The sequence below is a fragment of the Bos taurus genome, chromosome 21 (genome assembly GCF_002263795.3).
Source record: "Bos taurus isolate L1 Dominette 01449 registration number 42190680 breed Hereford chromosome 21, ARS-UCD2.0, whole genome shotgun sequence".
Classification (NCBI taxonomy): Eukaryota; Metazoa; Chordata; class Mammalia; order Artiodactyla; family Bovidae; genus Bos; species Bos taurus.
The window spans coordinates 34,713,277-34,730,885 of record NC_037348.1 but is presented as its reverse complement, the minus strand read 5'-3'; the positions used below and the strand labels follow the sequence as shown (position 1 = coordinate 34,730,885).

The 17,609-nt window shown below is 49.7% G+C and overlaps 2 protein-coding genes across 2 annotated transcripts; one reads left to right on the top strand and one right to left on the bottom strand.

Moving 5' to 3' along the window:
• Positions 1–236: 236 nt before the first annotated feature.
• LOC100139881 (mast cell protease 2) lies at positions 237–5,150 on the bottom strand. Its single transcript, XM_002696640.6, has 5 exons — positions 3,090–5,150; positions 2,346–2,496; positions 1,481–1,613; positions 943–1,197; positions 237–560 (listed from the first exon to the last, which is right to left on the bottom strand). The coding sequence occupies exons 1-5, from the start codon at positions 3,148–3,150 to the stop codon at positions 417–419; spliced, it is 744 nt and encodes a 247-aa protein (XP_002696686.1). The 5' UTR covers positions 3,151–5,150; the 3' UTR covers positions 237–416.
• Positions 5,151–10,336: 5,186 nt separating this feature from the next.
• On the top strand, positions 10,337–13,270 carry LOC540321 (mast cell protease 2). The gene is made up of 5 exons (XM_002696686.6): positions 10,337–10,459; positions 11,074–11,224; positions 11,957–12,089; positions 12,312–12,566; positions 12,946–13,270. The coding sequence occupies exons 1-5, from the start codon at positions 10,399–10,401 to the stop codon at positions 13,087–13,089; spliced, it is 744 nt and encodes a 247-aa protein (XP_002696732.1). The 5' UTR covers positions 10,337–10,398; the 3' UTR covers positions 13,090–13,270.
• Positions 13,271–17,609: the final 4,339 nt, after the last annotated feature.

The window sequence follows — 17,609 nt, the reverse complement described above, 5'->3', positions numbered from 1 at the left end:
AGAGCCCTAAAGATGACTCAGAGTTGATGATGAAGGCAGGGAAGGATCTGCTGTACTTTTTCTTGAAGGTGGACGTAGGGGTCCTGCCACTCCAGGGAACCCCTTTCTCTTCTTTCTCTCCCTATTGTTCTTCACTGTATCCTCTCTGTCTCTCACACACACACCACACAGTCCCCCCTTTGAAGGCTTCTGGAATGCCTGATGCTGGGAGAAGAGAGAGGACACACACACTCAGGTCTGGAAGCCAGGTGTTCACTGAGATTTATTGGGAATTCTGTGACCTGAAGGGGCCTTCCCAAGGATTAGGGACGTGATGGGGCTTTAAGAGGCAAACCAGAGGCAGATCCAGGGTGAGTGGCACAGAGAACCTGCCGGAGTCCTGCTCTGGTTTCCCCCAGGCTGGTCCAGGTTCCAGGTTAATTCTCTTTCAGGACCTCATCGATCCAGGGCCGGTAAGGGGAGATCCGGGTGAAGACGGCCGGGGGCTTTGCACTGGGCAGTCCATAGGAGACAATGCCCTGGGCCACCCCAGCACACAGAAGAGGGCCCCCCGAGTCTCCCTGTGGGACAGAGAAGGAAAGGGAGAGAGAGAGGGTGAGCCAGGGAAACCACCGCCTCCTCCCTGTGGTCCCAACTCTGAGCTGGTCGGACCTGCCATCAGGCTCAGGAACACTGGCTCCTCATAAGGTGATATGTCTCTGATGCTGTTCCCTTTCCTTCCTGGCACCCCCTGACCCTGGGCGGCACCCCCTGACCCTGAGCAGACCCTGGTCAGAGACCCCACGGGGCCGAGGGAGGAGGATCTGCAGAGGGACAGTCCCAGCTCCTCAGACCTGAGGTCTCACACTTTGTCACTGGCTGACACTGTGAACTCCATCTCCTTCCAAAGGTGTCTGCAACCTGGTCAGTGATTTGTGGAGAACTCTGTAGTCTGAGAATCACCTTAAATGCAGATTTTGTGCTCTGGGGATTGCCCACACACAGCTGGAGATTGTGGTTAAAAGCAGAGAAGTGGCTGCAGGCCCGGGGCTCCATGAGTCTCAGCTTCACCTCTTGCAGAGTGCTGGAGGCTGGTTCATTCACAGCTGTTTGTCCCCAGCCGGCCACCCGGCACATTATCCCGGGGTGGATAAAGGTGAAATGGGATGGAAGGGGGATTGTCCCCACGGCCAGGGTCAGGTTGGCTTTCTCCTTCAACTGTGAAGGAAATGAGGGCTGTCAGTGATGGAAATGGGCTTGGGGACGGGTGGAGGCAACCAGGGAGGGACAGGGCAGCTGCTCCACATGAGAGCCAGTTGCAGAGGCTGAGCTGAGGGGTGCTGGTGAGAGGCAGGTTGGGAAAGTGTGAGGGTAATGGGACCTGAAGGAGAAGTCCTGGAGAACAGGGAGTGGGGAAGGCAGCCCTGGAGAACAGAGAGCAGGGAGCGGGGAAGAAAGCTCTGGAGAACAGGGAGTGGGGAAGAGGAAGAAGAATTTGTACCTTCAGTAACATGATGTCGTGGAGACCAACATGCTCATATTTTGGGTAAGGAAACTGTTTTATGACTTCAAGCCTCTGCCATGTGTCTTCTTTCTTTTGTAAGTTATGGGCTCCGAGGGTGACTGTTACAGACCTATGTGAGGGAGAAGAAGGACAAGGTGAATCGCTGATGGTGGGGTGTCTGCTGAGATACGCCCACTCTGAGAAAGGGCATGTAGTCTCTCCCAGGGTCAGCGATCTCTTCCCACCTCCCTTTTTTGAGCTACTCATGTATGCGAGGGGCTCAGGCTTTACTCAAGGAAGAGCTTTCCCAGGGACAGAGATAATTTCCAGGGCCTTCGGGACGCCAGGGAGTGAGCGGGCCACGGAGGACCCAGGGGACAGGGTAGGTACTTCCTAATCAAGGTGCCCTAATGAGGGCCACCTCTCTGAGGGCAGAGGTGTCCGAGGAAAGGGGGGAGTGGTGGGGTCTCAGGTGGACACTGTTCTCTGTCTCCCATGGAAAGGATGGGTTCAGGACCCTGAGAACTAAGGGCCAGTGTTCTTGAAAAGGGCATGGAGGAAGTGGTCCAAGAACTGGGTGGGCCCCTGAAGAGTGAGTCCACATCGCTTGTGTTGGGGTTGGGGAGGGGCAGCCGCTTTTAGAAGAGGGGCACTGGGATGAGGTCCCCTTTCCTCTGAGGGGAGCTGAGCTCACAGTGACTGAGGGTCAGGACAGCCGTTCCAGTCTGAGGACAATTTCCTTACGGCCAAGTATTGTCTCTCCCAAAGAGACCCAGCCCTAGGAGCTCCCTCTCAGGCCCCCGAGGAGCTGTTCCTGGTTGCTCCCCTCCCATTTGGAGATAAACAAGACCCATTGTCTCACCTTCCTGCACAGTGCGCAGCCATCAGCACGAAGTCCCTTCTTATCAGGAAACCACCACAAGCCTTCTGCTTACCATCCCAGGTGACAATTTGCAGGTAGGCCATGTAGGGGCGGGAGTGTGGCTTGCTCTCTGTGCCCTCGATGATCTCCCCTGGAACACAGAAGCCCAGGGCCTGAACACAGAGGGTGCACCAGCTGGCTTCAAGTTGGAACAGGCGTCTTTGGAATCCGCACTCGCCCCGTTTTCTGACCTCTTCCTCTCGGGTGGCTCTGGTGTCTGCTGTCTTTGCTCCAGGCACAGCAGCCAAGCTGGCCTTGGATGCCTCGCAGTCACGCTCACCCAAGGTTTTCCCCCACTCCCATTCTGCCCTCACTCAACCCTCCTCTGTCCCCATGCATGACCAGCTCTCCAGGTTCCTGTCTCTACCATCTCCATATCCCAGGTTGCTCAGAGATCAGCCAAGTTACAAGGCCAGAAGGTGAAGGGAACACAGGACTTTCAGCACCATGTCACACATTCCATACAAAGAAGACCACCCCTTGGGGCCCCCCAAGGTGGGCTCCTTCTTCCTGGGAACAACCATGAGCTGCAGAGAGAAGGTGTGCATAGCCCAAGTGGAAACTTCACTCTGGGGTGTTGGGGAGAAATCCTGGGGTTCTGTTTAAGGGTCAGCAATCTTCCGAGTAAATCTTGTTTTAGGGGTTGGTCCTGCAGCTTCCAGAAGGAGTGGCCGGGAAACTCACCAGCCTGGGTTCTGCAACACAGGAGGAGGAGCAGCAGCAGGGGGAGAGGAGGATGATGCATCTTCTCAGAGAGGCTGCCCAGGGCACGTGCTGCTTCTGTTTTCCAGTCTTGGGTTTTTAACTCCCAACAAGCGAGGGCAGGGCCAGGCTGGTAACCACAGGAACTGACTGGTCACATACTCTTCTCTCAAACTGTGCCTGCTGTCTTTCTAATCAGAATTTCCTGTTTAGATGCCCTCTGTTTTATGTGAGGTGAAGCTGAGGCCTGAACTTCCAAGTTTTGGCTTCAGGGATGAACTCTCCAGTGTGGTTCCTCATTGGTGTGGAGGTGGAGGGCTCATGTCCTTCCCAGGCAGGGCAGCTGATTAAGACCCATCAGAGACATGAGTCAGGGAGAATCTTTACACTGAGAATTCAGAAGCATATGCATGTTTAAGACAATGACCACAGTAGGAAATATATTTGCAAAAAGACCCAACACATATACCATAGGTATGTGTGAGTACAAAGGCACAAACCTACAAACATACAAATGAATCCAAAGTTGCAGGAAACAATACTTATCCTTAATCACGTGCAATCCAGTCTAAGCTGCCACTCCTTTCCATCCCATTTTATTCCACTCCAGATTAAAATGCAAGCTACACCGCCCTTCAAACATGGTTATCTGCAATTTGAAAAATGTTAATCTGCATCTCTCTCTCCCTGCTAACCAAAGGTTCATAGGCAGAAGAGAGTGATCAAAGAATATTAGGTAGGGGAAGAGATCATACTCTATGATTGGACTTTACATACATTATCATAAGAGCAAATGGGATTGGAATTAGGACTTTAAAGAGCTCATGAGTATCAATTATTGTCACTCTCTTAGATGTATTATTACTTTTATAACTATCCTGTGAAGTAGGTAGAGTTATCTCTATTTTATGAATCTTGCTATCAAAGCTTATGCTTCATTTCATACGAAGGGCCCTTCTGCTGTCCTATCAAAGGCAGAGAAATCTAGTCCTGCTAATGGGAATGTAGATATAGAAGAATGGTTGTTCCAGGGATGCTGGGGTCCCTAATCTCACATGAGGAATCATTTGATTGAAATAGAATATACACAGATGTCAGGATCTGAGGTTTGCCTCTGTTTTCCCATCACGACCTTGGGAATTACCATTACCATTGCTTTACTAACATAGACTTTAGATTCAGACACATTAATGTGATTCAAATAACAAAACTTTTAACTATTATAACTGAGTTTTCAAGCACATCTGCTATGTTCCCCAGACTGCAGAGTTCTAAAAACCAAACCTATGTCTATTCCTGTGATGACTTGCTGTACATTTTTAATTCCCAGCCTGGTAGGTCTCTTACATAAAGTAAGGCATTATTTGGGATTCTGAAAATCGGGAGAGGAGCGTATCTGGGCAGAATCTGATGAAGCTGGAATCTAGAACTTGCAAATCCTTCTAATGCTCCTTTGCAGTAACAGCAGTCCATCCCCTCAAGTCTCAGAGGTTAGTCTCTTCTTGCCTGAAGGATCTGTAATGGATTCTCTGAGGTAGTTACTCTGCAGGTTGTTGATAGGTTGCTTAAGAGAATAATAAATCAGTCAATCATTAGTGATCATGTTTAAGAAGAGTTTGAATGAACTCTGGGTTCTTTAGTGGGGACTAATGAATGGGAATATGGAGAAGGTCAATGAGGCTTGATCTGGAAGGTTCCATTCATGTTGGAGTTTTCCATGATGGTAAATCGTGCTTAGCAGTTACAGGACGCAATGAATATCCCCTTTCCTGAAATCACTGGTTTTGTCTATATAATTCATTTTGCCACTTAGATGAATACCAGACACCTATGCCTGCTTCATGTCCAATGAGACAGAAGAGGATAAGGCATGCATCATTTGTTCCTTCTGTACTTTAGCTGGAACCCATTTGTGCTTTTCTAATGTTTAGCTTTACTTGAACGTTTCCCTTTGCTCCTGACCTTCATTCTGTTATGCATGCAAGCTAAGTCGCTCCAGTCATGACCTTTTCTTTGCAACCTTATGGACTGCAGCCTGCCAGGCTCCTCTGTCCATGGGATTCTCCAGGCAAGAATACTGGAGTGGGTTGCCATGCCCTCCTCCAGTGGGTTGCCATGATCTTCCCGACTCAGGGATTGAACCCACGTCTCTTACATCTAACCTACATTGGCAGGCGGGTTCTTTACCACTAGTGCCACCTGGGAAGCCCCGTTGTGCTACAGTCCTTCGTTATGGGACTCCTAGGCTCTCTCCCTTGTGCCTAAGGACGTTTTCTCTCTCTCTCTCCTCTCTTTCTGTAGCTATGTACATATGTATGTATGTATGTATTACTGTGCTGGTGCTTGAAGGCGATGGTGAACTGAGTAGCTAGCAAAGCAAAAGGCTGAGCGAAGGTGGAACCCGGTGTCTCCATGGGAGAGCTCCCTCTGGGGTGAATGATGGCAGAAGAATTTCTTGTTTCACTTTCTCACCTCACTTGTAGGCTCACTGCACACCTGAGAATAGTTGGCTTTGTGTCAGTCCCTGCCCTGTCTCATCTCCTCTCATCAGCCTCCCTGTGTATCCAGTAGTCATGTGAAACTGTCTCAAACCATCCCTTTCCCATGGGTTTGGGTAAAGTCCTTTAAGTCTGGCGTGCTTCTCTAGTAAACCTTGCAGTGCTGTCAGTCTATCAGCAACCAGCATCAGCCAGGGCAACAAAAGAGAGTTCTATGTACCTTCGAATCAAATCTATCCATGGGGATCTTCTCTTACCTGTTGGAGGAAGGCTGTATGGCATCAACTGTTGTTGTTGTTGTTGTTTTTTCAATATGCTCCCATGAAGCTTGTCGGATAATGGTTGCTGCCAGAAATGGAGTCAGAACGTTGCTCTGAGACAGCATGGCCAGAGTCTGAGGGCCTGCCTTCAAGGGTTTCTTTTATGCTCTCCAATCTGTTGTTTCAATTAATTAAGGGGACGCTACTCAGGACTCTTCCCTTAGCCCTCCAGGATGTGAATCAATGTTTTCTCAGATAATGATTCTTCCTTTTAGTTGCTCCTTATTCCTGCATTTCCTTATCTCTTACAACCAAGCAGAAAGAACCTTCTCTTCCCCCTGCATGCCATATGTCTGATGTAATTTTGAATATTTGGCTGGTCTGTTGATACTGCCATGATGGAGGGATGGAAGCACCAAGATCTCTTGGGAAGGGTTGATTTTTTCAGTGCTTATAAGAAGAGTGTTATAAAAGGATGAGAGGAGTGCATCTCCTAAGACAAGTGTGTGTGCTTAGTCACTCAGTCATGTCCAGCTCTTTGCAACCCCATGGACTGTAGTCCACTGGGCTCCTCTGCCCATGGAATCCTCCAGGCAAGAATATTGGAGTGGGTTGCAATGACCTCCTCCAGGGGATCTTCCCAACCCAGCGGTCGAACCCAAGTCTCCTGCATTGCAGGCAGATTCTTTACCATCTGAGCCACCAGGGATGCTCAAGACAAGTATCTCTGAGTTAAATGCAAAATGACATTGTCAAGGCTTGGGAAAGAATTACCTTTTTCTTACAGAACCCTTATTTATAGCATGCATTTGGGAATAAGACAGATTGAATTAAGAGCTTGGAATCAGACTGCATTGGGATCCTGGTAGGACCCCTTACCAACTGTATTTTGGGCAAATTTCTTCATCTTTCTTAGGCTCCCCCTTCCCAGTCATCTGTAAATTGGGCATAAGAATGATGAGAATTAAATAAGAGATGAGGGGTTAAAGCATCAGGTATAGTAAGTATTGAAGATACTTATTACTGTATTAGCATCATTAGCCCCCAAGATTGAGTACCCCGCCCAGCAGTTTGTGCACCTCTGCATTTTAATTGGTGCATTTAGAGCAGTAGTATTCAAAACGAGTATTGGTATAATATCTACCATACTTGTTACCATTTTCTATTTGTTGCCCTTGCTCTTTGTTTCTAGCCTGTCTCTAACTCTTCTCTGCCTTTTCTGTTTCTATTTTTATTTTTTTTAACTTACGTTTATTCCTCTAAGAATGGAAATTAGTGCTGCATTTCTGAAATAAAGCAAAAAGGAATTCTCTTCCTGCTTCTGGAAGATGTGATGGCTCCCACCAGTTATAGGTGGGTGTCAATATGCCACCGACTTGTTCCAAATGTTTACAGTGTTGTTCAGACTGTGTCAGGTCAGACCCATGAAATCCTTTGATCACTGTATTATTTTAATATAGTCACTGTAACAAAATACTGCCAACTTAGTGGGTTAAAGAGGCTTCCCAGGTGGCGCTAATGGTAAAGAACTCACCTGCTGATACAGGAGACAGAAGAGATGTGGGTTCAATCCCTGGGTCGGAAAGATCCCCTGGAGGAGGGCATGGCAACCCACTCCAGTATTCTTGCCTGGAGAATCCCAAGGAGCCTACCAGGCTCCTCTGTGGTCGCAAAAAGTTGAACACGACTGAAGTGACTTAGCATGCATGCACAGTGGGTTAATTCAGTACTCATTGTTTCTCTTACATTTCTGGAGGTCAGAAGTCTGAAATTACTTTCACTAGCCCCAAACCGAGGTGTTGGCAAGGCTGCACTCCCCCCAGAGGCTGATAACTTTTCCAACTTCTATAGTGGCATAGCTCGGATTCCTTGGTTCATGGTCCTTTCCTCTGTCTTCAAAGCCCACAGAGTAGTGACTTTGCATCTCTCTCTTTCTCTCTCTCTCTGCTGAGGTTGTCACAGGGCCTTCTCTCATAGTAGAATTTCCCTCTGCTTGTCTCTTGTAAGGATACATGTAATTACATTTAGGGCCCACCTGGATAACATGGGTAATCTCCTCATCTCAAGATTCTTAATCACATCTGCAAAGTTCCCGTGACCATATAAGGTGACACTCATAGGTTCAGAGGATCAGGACCTGGATATTCCTGGGTGCCATTATTCAGCCTAGCCCTTCCTCCTCCTCCTCCTTCTCCTGCTCCTCCCTCCTCCTCCTCTCACTTCTCCTCTTCCCACAAACCTTGTGCCTCAGACACTACAATTCAGGGCAGAGATGCACCATAGCAGACTCCCCGTGACTCTTTCTGGAGATGGTCCCAGGCATGGGCTGTTGATACCTTGCATCCTTACACCCACTTCTGCCCCATCCTCATCATCCCCCTCAATAATGGGTCTGGGGCCAGAGAAGTATCTGCCAAGTGAGAAGGAGGAAGATTTCCCAAGTGCGAGAACTCAGGATGCTGGGGAGGGCTGAGCCCTGGAAGTCCTCAGGATGGCTTTGTCAACCACAGCTGTCGCAATGAAGCAGGGCCATGAGAGTCCGAAAGAAAGTTCCCCTAGAATGCCAGGGTGAGTCTGGCCCCTGAACTACATCAGAGTCACCCCATTCAATTGTCATCTTCTTTCAAAAATGACACGGTGTCTCCAGGTCTTCCAAAAGAGAAATCTGAGTTAGGTCAAGTTCTCCAAAATTTCCTCCTCCAAGTGACCCTCGGTGGTCTGAATCCCATACCCACCAGCATCTGAGTTGGATGCCTGCACTCACACCCATACACATCTGAACAAGGGAAACGGAGCATGAACTCTAGCTAGCTCTCAGGAGCCTGCCATTAAAGGGCCCTCATGCAGGTTTCACCACGTTCCCTAAGAGGCCTAGAAGACAGGCCCGGCCCCATGCAAGAAAGAGCTGCTACTGCTGGCCCCAGACCAGGGACCCAGAGACTCCATTTTTCGCATTGTCTGTCAGCCCACAGGTCTGGGCTTCCAGTTCTGCCACTGATCAATGTAGACATAAGAAATCCTGATAAACATATCTGATTATAAACTCTAACTCTATATGAAAAACAAACACATGAACACACCTTATTTGTTTGTTTTTGGCTGTCCTGGGTCTTTGTTGCTGCAGGGGGGTTTTCCTCTAGTTGCAACAAGAGGAGTCTACTCTCTAGTCATGATGCACAGGCTTCTCACTGTGATAGCTTCTCTCGTTGCAGAGCGCGGGCTCTAGAGGCGCAGGCTTCAGTAGCCGGGGTACATGGGCTCAGCTGCCGTGGCTCCTGGGCTGGAGCGCTGGCTCAGTAGTTGTGGCGCATGGACTTAGTTGCTCTGCAGCATGCAAGATCTTCTTGAATCAGAGATCGAACCCATGTCTCCCACAGGCAGATTTTTACCACTGAGCCACCAGGGAAGCACTTTCCAATTTTTTTAAAAAACGAAGAAATGTAACAGGTTCTCAAAAATAAAAGAACTTGCATGGAATGATAATAAACCATTTTTATGATTGTTGCCCTAACTCTCCTTTTATATTTGTATAATTAAGTAAGAGTTTTAAAACATGAAATACAAGGAGCAGAGGCTCTATGCGTGATGTTTGCTTGGGAGACCAGCACACACACTGAGTTGCAGCTCAGGCCCCATCCACTGTTGACCCCCAGATCCCAAGGATAGCACATCCACACAGCCACAGGGCAGACCGCCTTTCCAAGGAGCTGGACACTGGAGATGTGGGGAGAGCGCTCAGCCTACCCTGACAGCCTGGCCCTCAGGAAGTGGTGGAGTCAGTGGACACTGCGGGGAGCTGGGCGGAGCCCACAGGATGACTCGGACCCCAAGGGGCTGACAGACGCTGACTCCAGCTTCATCTTCTGGATCCTTCTTCTAAGCCAGTGAACTACCGGTTTGCAGAAACAGAAAGATCCATACCATGTGTTTCAAGTTTCAGGTAATCCTCTTTAAGTGACATGCAGCTTACATTCTACTGTGGATTGGAATAAAAAGGAATGACAAGAAGTAGAAACTGATGGAGACCACTGCACATCGTTTAAGGATAAACCCCATTTCCTGAAACTTTTGATTCTCCTGCATGGGTATAAGTTGTGCTAGGTACTCACATACATGTAGTGCATGCACAGGGGCTTTTTGCAAAATGTGCACCATGGCCTTCAAAGTGCATGTGCTTCTGAATTCTCAGTGTAAAGACACTCCCCCACCCATGTCTCTGATGGGCCTTAACCAGCTGCCCTGCCTGGGGAGGACATGAGCCCTCCACCTCCACACCAATGAGGAACCACACTGGAGAGCTCATCCCTGAGGCCAAAACTTGGAAGTTCAGGCCTCAGCTTCATCCAAACAAAACAGAAGGCATCTCTGGGGGAAATTCTCATTAGAAAGACAGCAGACGCAGTTTGAGAGAAGAGTACGTGACCAGTCAGTTTCTGCGGTTACCAGTCTGGCCCTGCCCTCGCTTGTTGGGAGTTAAAAACCCAAGACTGGAAAACAGAAGCAGCACGTGCCCTGGGCAGCCTCTCTGAGAAGATGCATCATCCTCCTCTCCCCCTGCTGCTGCTCCTCCTCCTGTGTTGCAGAACCCAGGCTGGTGAGTTTCCCGGCCACTCCTTCTGGAAGCTGCAGGACCAACCCCTAAAACAAGATTTACTCGGAAGATTGCTGACCCTTAAACAGAACCCCAGGATTTCTCCCCAACACCCCAGAGTGAAGTTTCCACTTGGGCTGTGCACACCCTCTCTCTGCAGCCCATGGTCGTTCCCAGGAAGAGGGAGCCCACATTGACTGAGGGAAAGCCCAGAGCAGGGGGCTCCAAGGGGTGGTCTTCTCTGTATGGAATGTGTGACACGGTGCTGAAAGTCCTGTGTTCCCTTCACCTTCTGGCCTTGTAACTTGGCTGATCTCTGAGCAACCTGGGATATGGAGATGGTGGAAACAGGAACCTGGAGAGCTGGTCATGCATGGGGACAGAGGAGGGTTGAGTGAGGGCAGAATGGGACTGGGGGAAAACCTCAGGTGAGCATGACTGCGAGGCATCCGAGGCCAGCTTGGCTGCTGTGCCTGGAGCAAAGACAGCAGACACCAGAGCCACCCGAGAGGAAGAAGGCAGAACGCAGGGCGAGTGCGGATTCCAAAGACGCCTGTTCCAACTTGAAGCCAGCTGGTGCACCCTCTGTGTTCAGGCCCTGGGCTTCTGTGTTCCAGGGGAGATCATCGGGGGCACAGAGAGCAAGCCACACTCCCGCCCCTACATGGCCTACCTGCAAATTGTCACCTGGCATGGTAAGCTGGCGGCTTGTGGTGGTTTCCTGATAAGAAGGGACTTTGTGCTGACGGCTGCGCACTGTGCAGGAAGGTGAGACGATGGGTCTTGTTTATCTCCAAATGGGAGGGGAGCAACCAGGAACAGCTCCTCGGGGGCCTGAGAGGGAGCTCCTAGGGCTGGGTCTCTTTGGGAGAGACAATACTTGGCCTTAAGGAAATCATTCTCAGACTGGAACGGCTGTCCTGACCCTCAGTCACTGTGAGCTCAGCTCCCCTCAGAGGAAAGGGGACCTCATCCCAGTGCCCCTCTTCTAAAAGCGGCTGCCCCTCCCCAACCCCAACACAAGCGATGTGGACTCACTCTTCAGGGGCCCACCCAGTTCTTGGACCACTTCCTCCATGCCCTTTTCAAGAACACTGGCCCTTAGTTCTCAGGGTCCTGAACCCATCCTTTCCATGGGAGACAGAGAACAGTGTCCACCTGAGACCCCACCACTCCCCCCTTTCCTCGGACACCTCTGCCCTCAGAGAGGTGGCCCTCATTAGGGCACCTTGATTAGGAAGTACCTACCCTGTCCCCTGGGTCCTCCGTGGCCCGCTCACTCCCTGGCGTCCCGAAGGCCCTGGAAATTATCTCTGTCCCTGGGAAAGCTCTTCCTTGAGTAAAGCCTGAGCCCCTCGCATACATGAGTAGCTCAAAAAAGGGAGGTGGGAAGAGATCGCTGACCCTGGGAGAGACTACATGCCCTTTCTCAGAGTGGGCGTATCTCAGCAGACACCCCACCATCAGCGTTTCACCTTGTCCTTCTTTTCCCTCACATAGGTCTATAACAGTCATCCTCGGAGCTCATAACTTACAAAAGAAAGAAGACACGTGGCAGAGGCTTGAAGTCATAAAACAGTTTCCTTACCCAAAATATGAGCATGTTGGTCTCCACGACATCATGTTACTGAAGGTGCAAATTCTTCTTCCTCTTCCCCACTCCCTGTTCTCCAGAGCTTTCTTCCCCGCTCCCTGCCCTCTGTTCTCCAGGGCTTCAACCTGCCTCTCACCAGCACCCCTCAGCTCAGCCTCTGCAACTGGCTCTCATGTGGAGCAGCTGCCCTGTCCCTCCTTGGTTGCCTCCACCCGTCCCCAAGCCCATTTCCATCACTGACAGCCCTCATTTCCTTCACAGTTGAAGGAGAAAGCCAACCTGACCCTGGCCGTGGGGACAATCCCCCTTCCATCCCATTTTACCTTCATCCATCCCGGGATAATGTGCTGGGTGGCCGGCTGGGGACAAACAGCTGTGAATGAACCAGCCTCCAGCATTCTGCAAGAGGTGGAGCTGAGACTCATGGAGCCCCGGGCCTGCAGCCACTTCTCTGCTTTTAACCACAATCTCCAGCTGTGTGTGGGCAATCCCCAGAGCACAAAATCTACATTTAAGGTGATTCTCAGACTACGGTGTCTCCACAAATCACTGACCAGGTTGCAGACACCTTTGGAAGGAGACGGAGTTCACAGTGTCAGCCAGTGACAAAGTGTGAGACCTCAGGTCTGAGGAGCTGGGACTGTCCCTCTGCAGATCCTCCTCCCTCGGCCCCGTGGGGTCTCTGACCAGGGTCTGCTCAGGGTCAGGGGGTGCCGCCCAGGGTCAGGGGGTGCCAGGAAGGAAAGGGAACAGCATCAGAGACATATCACCTTATGAGGAGCCAGTGTTCCTGAGCCTGATGGCAGGTCCGACCAGCTCAGAGTTGGGACCACAGGGAGGAGGTGGTGGTTTCCCTGGCTCACCTTCTCTCTCCTTTTCCTTCTCTGTCCCACAGGGAGACTCGGGGGGCCCTCTTCTGTGTGCTGGGGTGGCCCAGGGCATTGTCTCCTATGGACTGTCCAATGCAAAGCCCCCGGCCGTCTTCACCCGGATCTCCCCTTACCGGCCCTGGATCGATGAGGTCCTGAAAGGGAATTAACCTGGAACCTGGACCAGCCTGGGGGAAACCAGAGCAGGACTCCGGCAGGTTCTCTCTGCCACTAACCCTGGATCTGCCTCTGGTTTTCCTCTTAAAGCCCCGTCACGTTCCCTAATCCTTGGGAAGGCCCCTTCAGGTCACAGAATTCCCAATAAATCTCAGTGAACACCCAGCTTCCAGACCTGAGTGTGTGTGTCCTCTCTCTTCTCCCGGCATCAGGCATTCCAGAAGCCTTGAAAGGGGGGAGTGTGTGGTGTGTGTGTGAGAGACAGAGAGGATACAGTGAAGAACAATAGGGAGAGAAAGAAGAGAAAGGGGTTCCCTGGAGTGGCAGGACCCCTACGTCCACCTTCAAGAAAAAGTACAGCAGATCCTTCCCTGCCTTCATCATCAACTCTGAGTCATCTTTAGGGCTCTTCAGAATCACTACGAACACGCTGAGTTGCAGGGTGTTTAGAGCATCGCTGGCCTCTCCCCATTAGGTGCCAGTATCAACATCCCCTTCTTCTCCAAGTTCTGAACCAAGGATGTCTCCAGGCTTTTCTAGGAGATGCCCTGGTGGCAGCTGCGGGGGCGGGTCGGGGAGGAGGGCAGGTTGTGAGGAGCTGGGCAGGAATCAGCCTCAGTTGAGAAGCTCAGGTTTAGATGCGTTTGGTTCACACTGGGCCCTCCTCACTGTCCACCTCGATAAGAGAAGATCTACCATCTGTGCAGCTTTGATGTGCGATGCAGAGAAGATCTTGTGTCACTGACTTCTGCAAAAGGAATATGTGGAGCTGATAAGAGGAGGGACCGCATCGCAAGACCTGCACGAAACACAGCCACAAACGGCTGCTCCCAACCAGCAGGAAGCTGAAGGCCTAGAGCCTGCTTGGCCTCCAGTTCTTGGCAGATGAGGGAGGGACTGGCTGAAGGAGAGAAATGGGCAAGACAGGGACACACAGCACGGAAGCCTGTGGCTGATACCCCTCCCCGCTCCTGAGGGGATGCTGAATCCCTTCCATCAAGTGAACCCTTTGCAGAGAGTCATCTTTAATAAACAGAGATATACACCAATGTTTATGAACAAAGATTTTTACCTCAGCATTTTCAATAGTAGAAAGCTGGCTTCCCAGCCATGAAACAAAGTTTAAATAGTAAATTTATGTGACTGAATATTTTGAATTTATTAAAAATTTATTTCAAAAGATTGAATCATGTAGGAAAATGCAATGCAAGAACGCTTTTTAAAACAATATGAATATCTCTCTATAGTAGAATCTCAATTTTTGTAATTATGGTTAAGTATTTGATATATCAGAGAAGGCAGTGGCAACCCACTCCAGTACTCTTGCCTGGAAAATCCCATGGATGGAGGAGCCTGGTAGGCTGCAGTCCATGGGGTCGCAAAGAGTTGGACATGACTGAGCAACTTCACTTTCACTTTTCACTTTCATGCATTGGAGGAGGAAATGGCAACCCACTCCGGTGTTCTTGCCTGGAGAATCCCAGGGACGGCGGGGCCTGGTGGGCTGCCATCTATGGGGTCGCACAGAGTCAGACACGACTGAAACGACTTAGCAGCAGCAGCAGCATTTGATATATGCACAAGAAGAAAACTGGAAATAATTAACATCATATAATTATGGTAATAACATAATTTCAGAGGCTAGGATTAACAACTATCTTTATATCTCTTATATGCTGGCTCTAAACCCCAGGTATTCTAACTGTTGCTGACTCAATACCATATATGGACCTACCGATACATAAGCACATATGCCTGTTCATTCTCCCGTTGGTCAAGGTTTGCTCTGTGGAGAGTAAATACCCTTGCACTTCCAGATCGCATCACTCAGCCCATTCAGGATGCTGCTAAAGAATCTAAGCCTTCATGGGATTCCTTGGGCACGGACATGGTGGTCCCCTTGTCAATTAGTGCCTTGCATGGATGTTCTTTTGTCTTTAGCAAAAGTGACGGTGGCCTGGGATTTATACCCATGGGAATGGTGTGAGCTGGGAAGTATAACTGATCAAGCTGATTAGAGGTAGTAGACAAAATGGTCCTGACGAAGCCTTTCTTATGCCACCCAAATCCACCTTCACTTTCTTTTTGTGAATATTTATTTTGGCTGTGTCAGCTCTTAGTTGCGGCACGTGGGATCTTAGTCGCCGCACGCAGACTCTTTAGTTGAGGCGTGTGGGATCTTTAGGTGCAGCCTGTGGGATCTAGTTCCCTGACCAGGTATCGAACCCCGGTCCCTTGAACTGGCTGCTCAGAGTCTTAGCAACTGGACCACCAGGGAAGTCCCATTTGCACCTTCTTACGGTATCTGGATCTTACCTGAGAACAAGATGCCCATCCTTCTTTCCTGAGAGGGAAGGTACAAGTTCAAATCTTCAATGCAATAACCAAACACAGTCTCCTAAAAAGACTTACGGAGGGTTGGCAAATCAAGCTATGGGCTCCTCTGCTGCAGCTGTCCCCAGGTCTTAACTGATATTTCTCATCTGACCCCTCTACTGCCCATTCTAGATTTCCCTCCCCTTTGGCCAATGTTTGTGTTAGTCTGGGTTGAATGTCTGCTGGGGTGACCCAGACCTCTAACCCTGAAGGGGGCTGAGTCTTCAGTTGCCTTCTATTTGTTGGGTTTAAGTGGTTGCTGTTGCCCATTTATAATTATCACTGAGCACAAAAGTTTAAGGGATGTCCCCAGCGAATCTCCTGGGCTCAAGTCATACTCTTCTCTTCCCTCTTTGTACAGCAGGAATCCTAGCCTCCCATGGGATCACGGTCAGTTACTCAAGCCAGCATAGAACCTCTTTCCTTTGCCTGTTGATGCACTGATATGAGGAACCCAAAAGGGCTAGGTGATAGTCACAACTTCCAGTTTCTAGAGCCTTTACCATCTCCCTTGGTGAAAGCATTTTCCTCCCCAAAATTTGGACACACAGCATGGCTTTGAATTTTCCTCATTCCATCTAACCCCAGCAAAAGCTGCAGCAACAGAGCCACACTTCATGGAAGAGAGTGCCCTCTCCTTTTCTCCTCCTATTCTAACTTTTCATCCACCTTCTTCTTTCCACCCCTTCCACCATCCCCACACCTACCCAAAGGAGGCCATATCACAGATAAATCAGTATCAGTTCATCAGAGGTGTCCCTAAAGGTGATTCTCCAGTCCCGTGGCTCCTGGCAGTCTCTATCCCTTCCACCTTCTGACCGACAACAAAATCAAAAAAATCACTGAACTCTCCTGTGCCTAAGGTTTTGGGACAAAGTGGGAAGCCTCATGAGCCTGCAGCTCTCTGGAGTCTCAGGTCTAATTAAGTCATCCGCACTAAATGAAAGGTCTCAGGCCACTGGGTGAGAGGCCAGTATAGGATAGGGCCTCTCCAGCCCAGGAAAGGCACCCTTGGGCCTCAGCCAAGCCTGGCCCTAGAGCCACCTCTGAGTGCACCTGAATCAGCCCAGGAAAGGGACCCTTGGGCCTCTGCCAAGCCTGGCCCTAGAGCCACCTCTGAGTGCACCTGAAACCCAACCTCACTGACACCAGTGACCCCAGGTTTCTATAGAATCCTAGCCGGAATTTTTGAAATTAAGCCAGGCCTCCCAACAAATGCTTTTGTTGAAGTTCTTTGCCCCGTACCTGATGCTCACCACTGCCTACCCCTGGAACCAGGACCAGGAAAGCTGACAAGTCCCAAAGGTGAACACCGGGCTACAGTTCATGAAGCAGGTTTTATAGAAGACAAGGCAGACAGGCCTTCCTGCCTGGCTCCCCATCTGAAGTAACTCTCCTGCCTCCACAGCCACTGAGGGACTGCCAACAAGTCCTGCTCCTTCTGCTTCAGAGCTTCAGAGTCCTAACTTCAAATCTAGTCAAAAATGCAATATAATGTGACTCTAAAAAAGCAGGATATTCAAAAATGTACATTCACTGTGATTGCAAATAGTGTGGAGTACCATACATGTGGGGAGAAAACTAGACAGAACTCTTCTGAAATGGAGATAATCGTTAGAATTGTAATTAAACAAAAGACTTACCTGTTCTCTTTAAAATGATTTCTATAGCTTTGCAAACGACCCAAAATAATGAAAAATGCAGAGAAACAAAAGTACTTTCTGAAACTGCTTAAATGCTCAGCACATGATCTTATCCCTGTTATTCCTATACACAGCACAGTCTCCGTAGAGCAGAGGAACCACAGGACACGGTACCAGGAAACCCATAAAGAAGATGGAGAAGGTAGACATCCTCAGGTTTGTTCACAGGCTGTGTTGGGAGGACCACTTGTGGAAGAATTTTAAGGATGCTCTGAAGCCAGTGACTGTCTGTGACTCCACAGCCTTTCGGCAGTCTGCTCTGCCCACTTCTGCTTCCTTCGCTCCCTACAGGTGAGGGGCAATCCTCACTCAAACCCCTACATGCAAATCTTTATCCCCAAGTCTGCCTCCCAGGCATATTCATTTCCTCTAGCTGCTGAAACAGATCACCACAAATTCGGCTTCAAACAATACCCATTTATTCTCTTACAGCT

Bases quoted from the DNA above. Each gene is read 5' to 3' on its own strand.
- LOC100139881 (XM_002696640.6), bottom strand. From the start codon at position 3,150: ATGCATCATCCTCCTCTCCCCCTGCTGCTGCTCCTCCTCCTGTGTTGC. The intron at 1,614-2,345 runs GTGAGACAATGG...TCCCTCACATAG, and splicing joins GCTGCGCACTGTGCAGGAAG to GTCTGTAACAGTCACCCTCG. The intron at 1,198-1,480 runs GTACAAATTCTT...TTTCCTTCACAG, and splicing joins ACGACATCATGTTACTGAAG to TTGAAGGAGAAAGCCAACCT.
- LOC540321 (XM_002696686.6), top strand. From the start codon at position 10,399: ATGCATCATCCTCCTCTCCCCCTGCTGCTGCTCCTCCTCCTGTGTTGC. The intron at 11,225-11,956 runs GTGAGACGATGG...TCCCTCACATAG, and splicing joins GCTGCGCACTGTGCAGGAAG to GTCTATAACAGTCATCCTCG. The intron at 12,567-12,945 runs GTGATTCTCAGA...TCTGTCCCACAG, and splicing joins GCACAAAATCTACATTTAAG to GGAGACTCGGGGGGCCCTCT.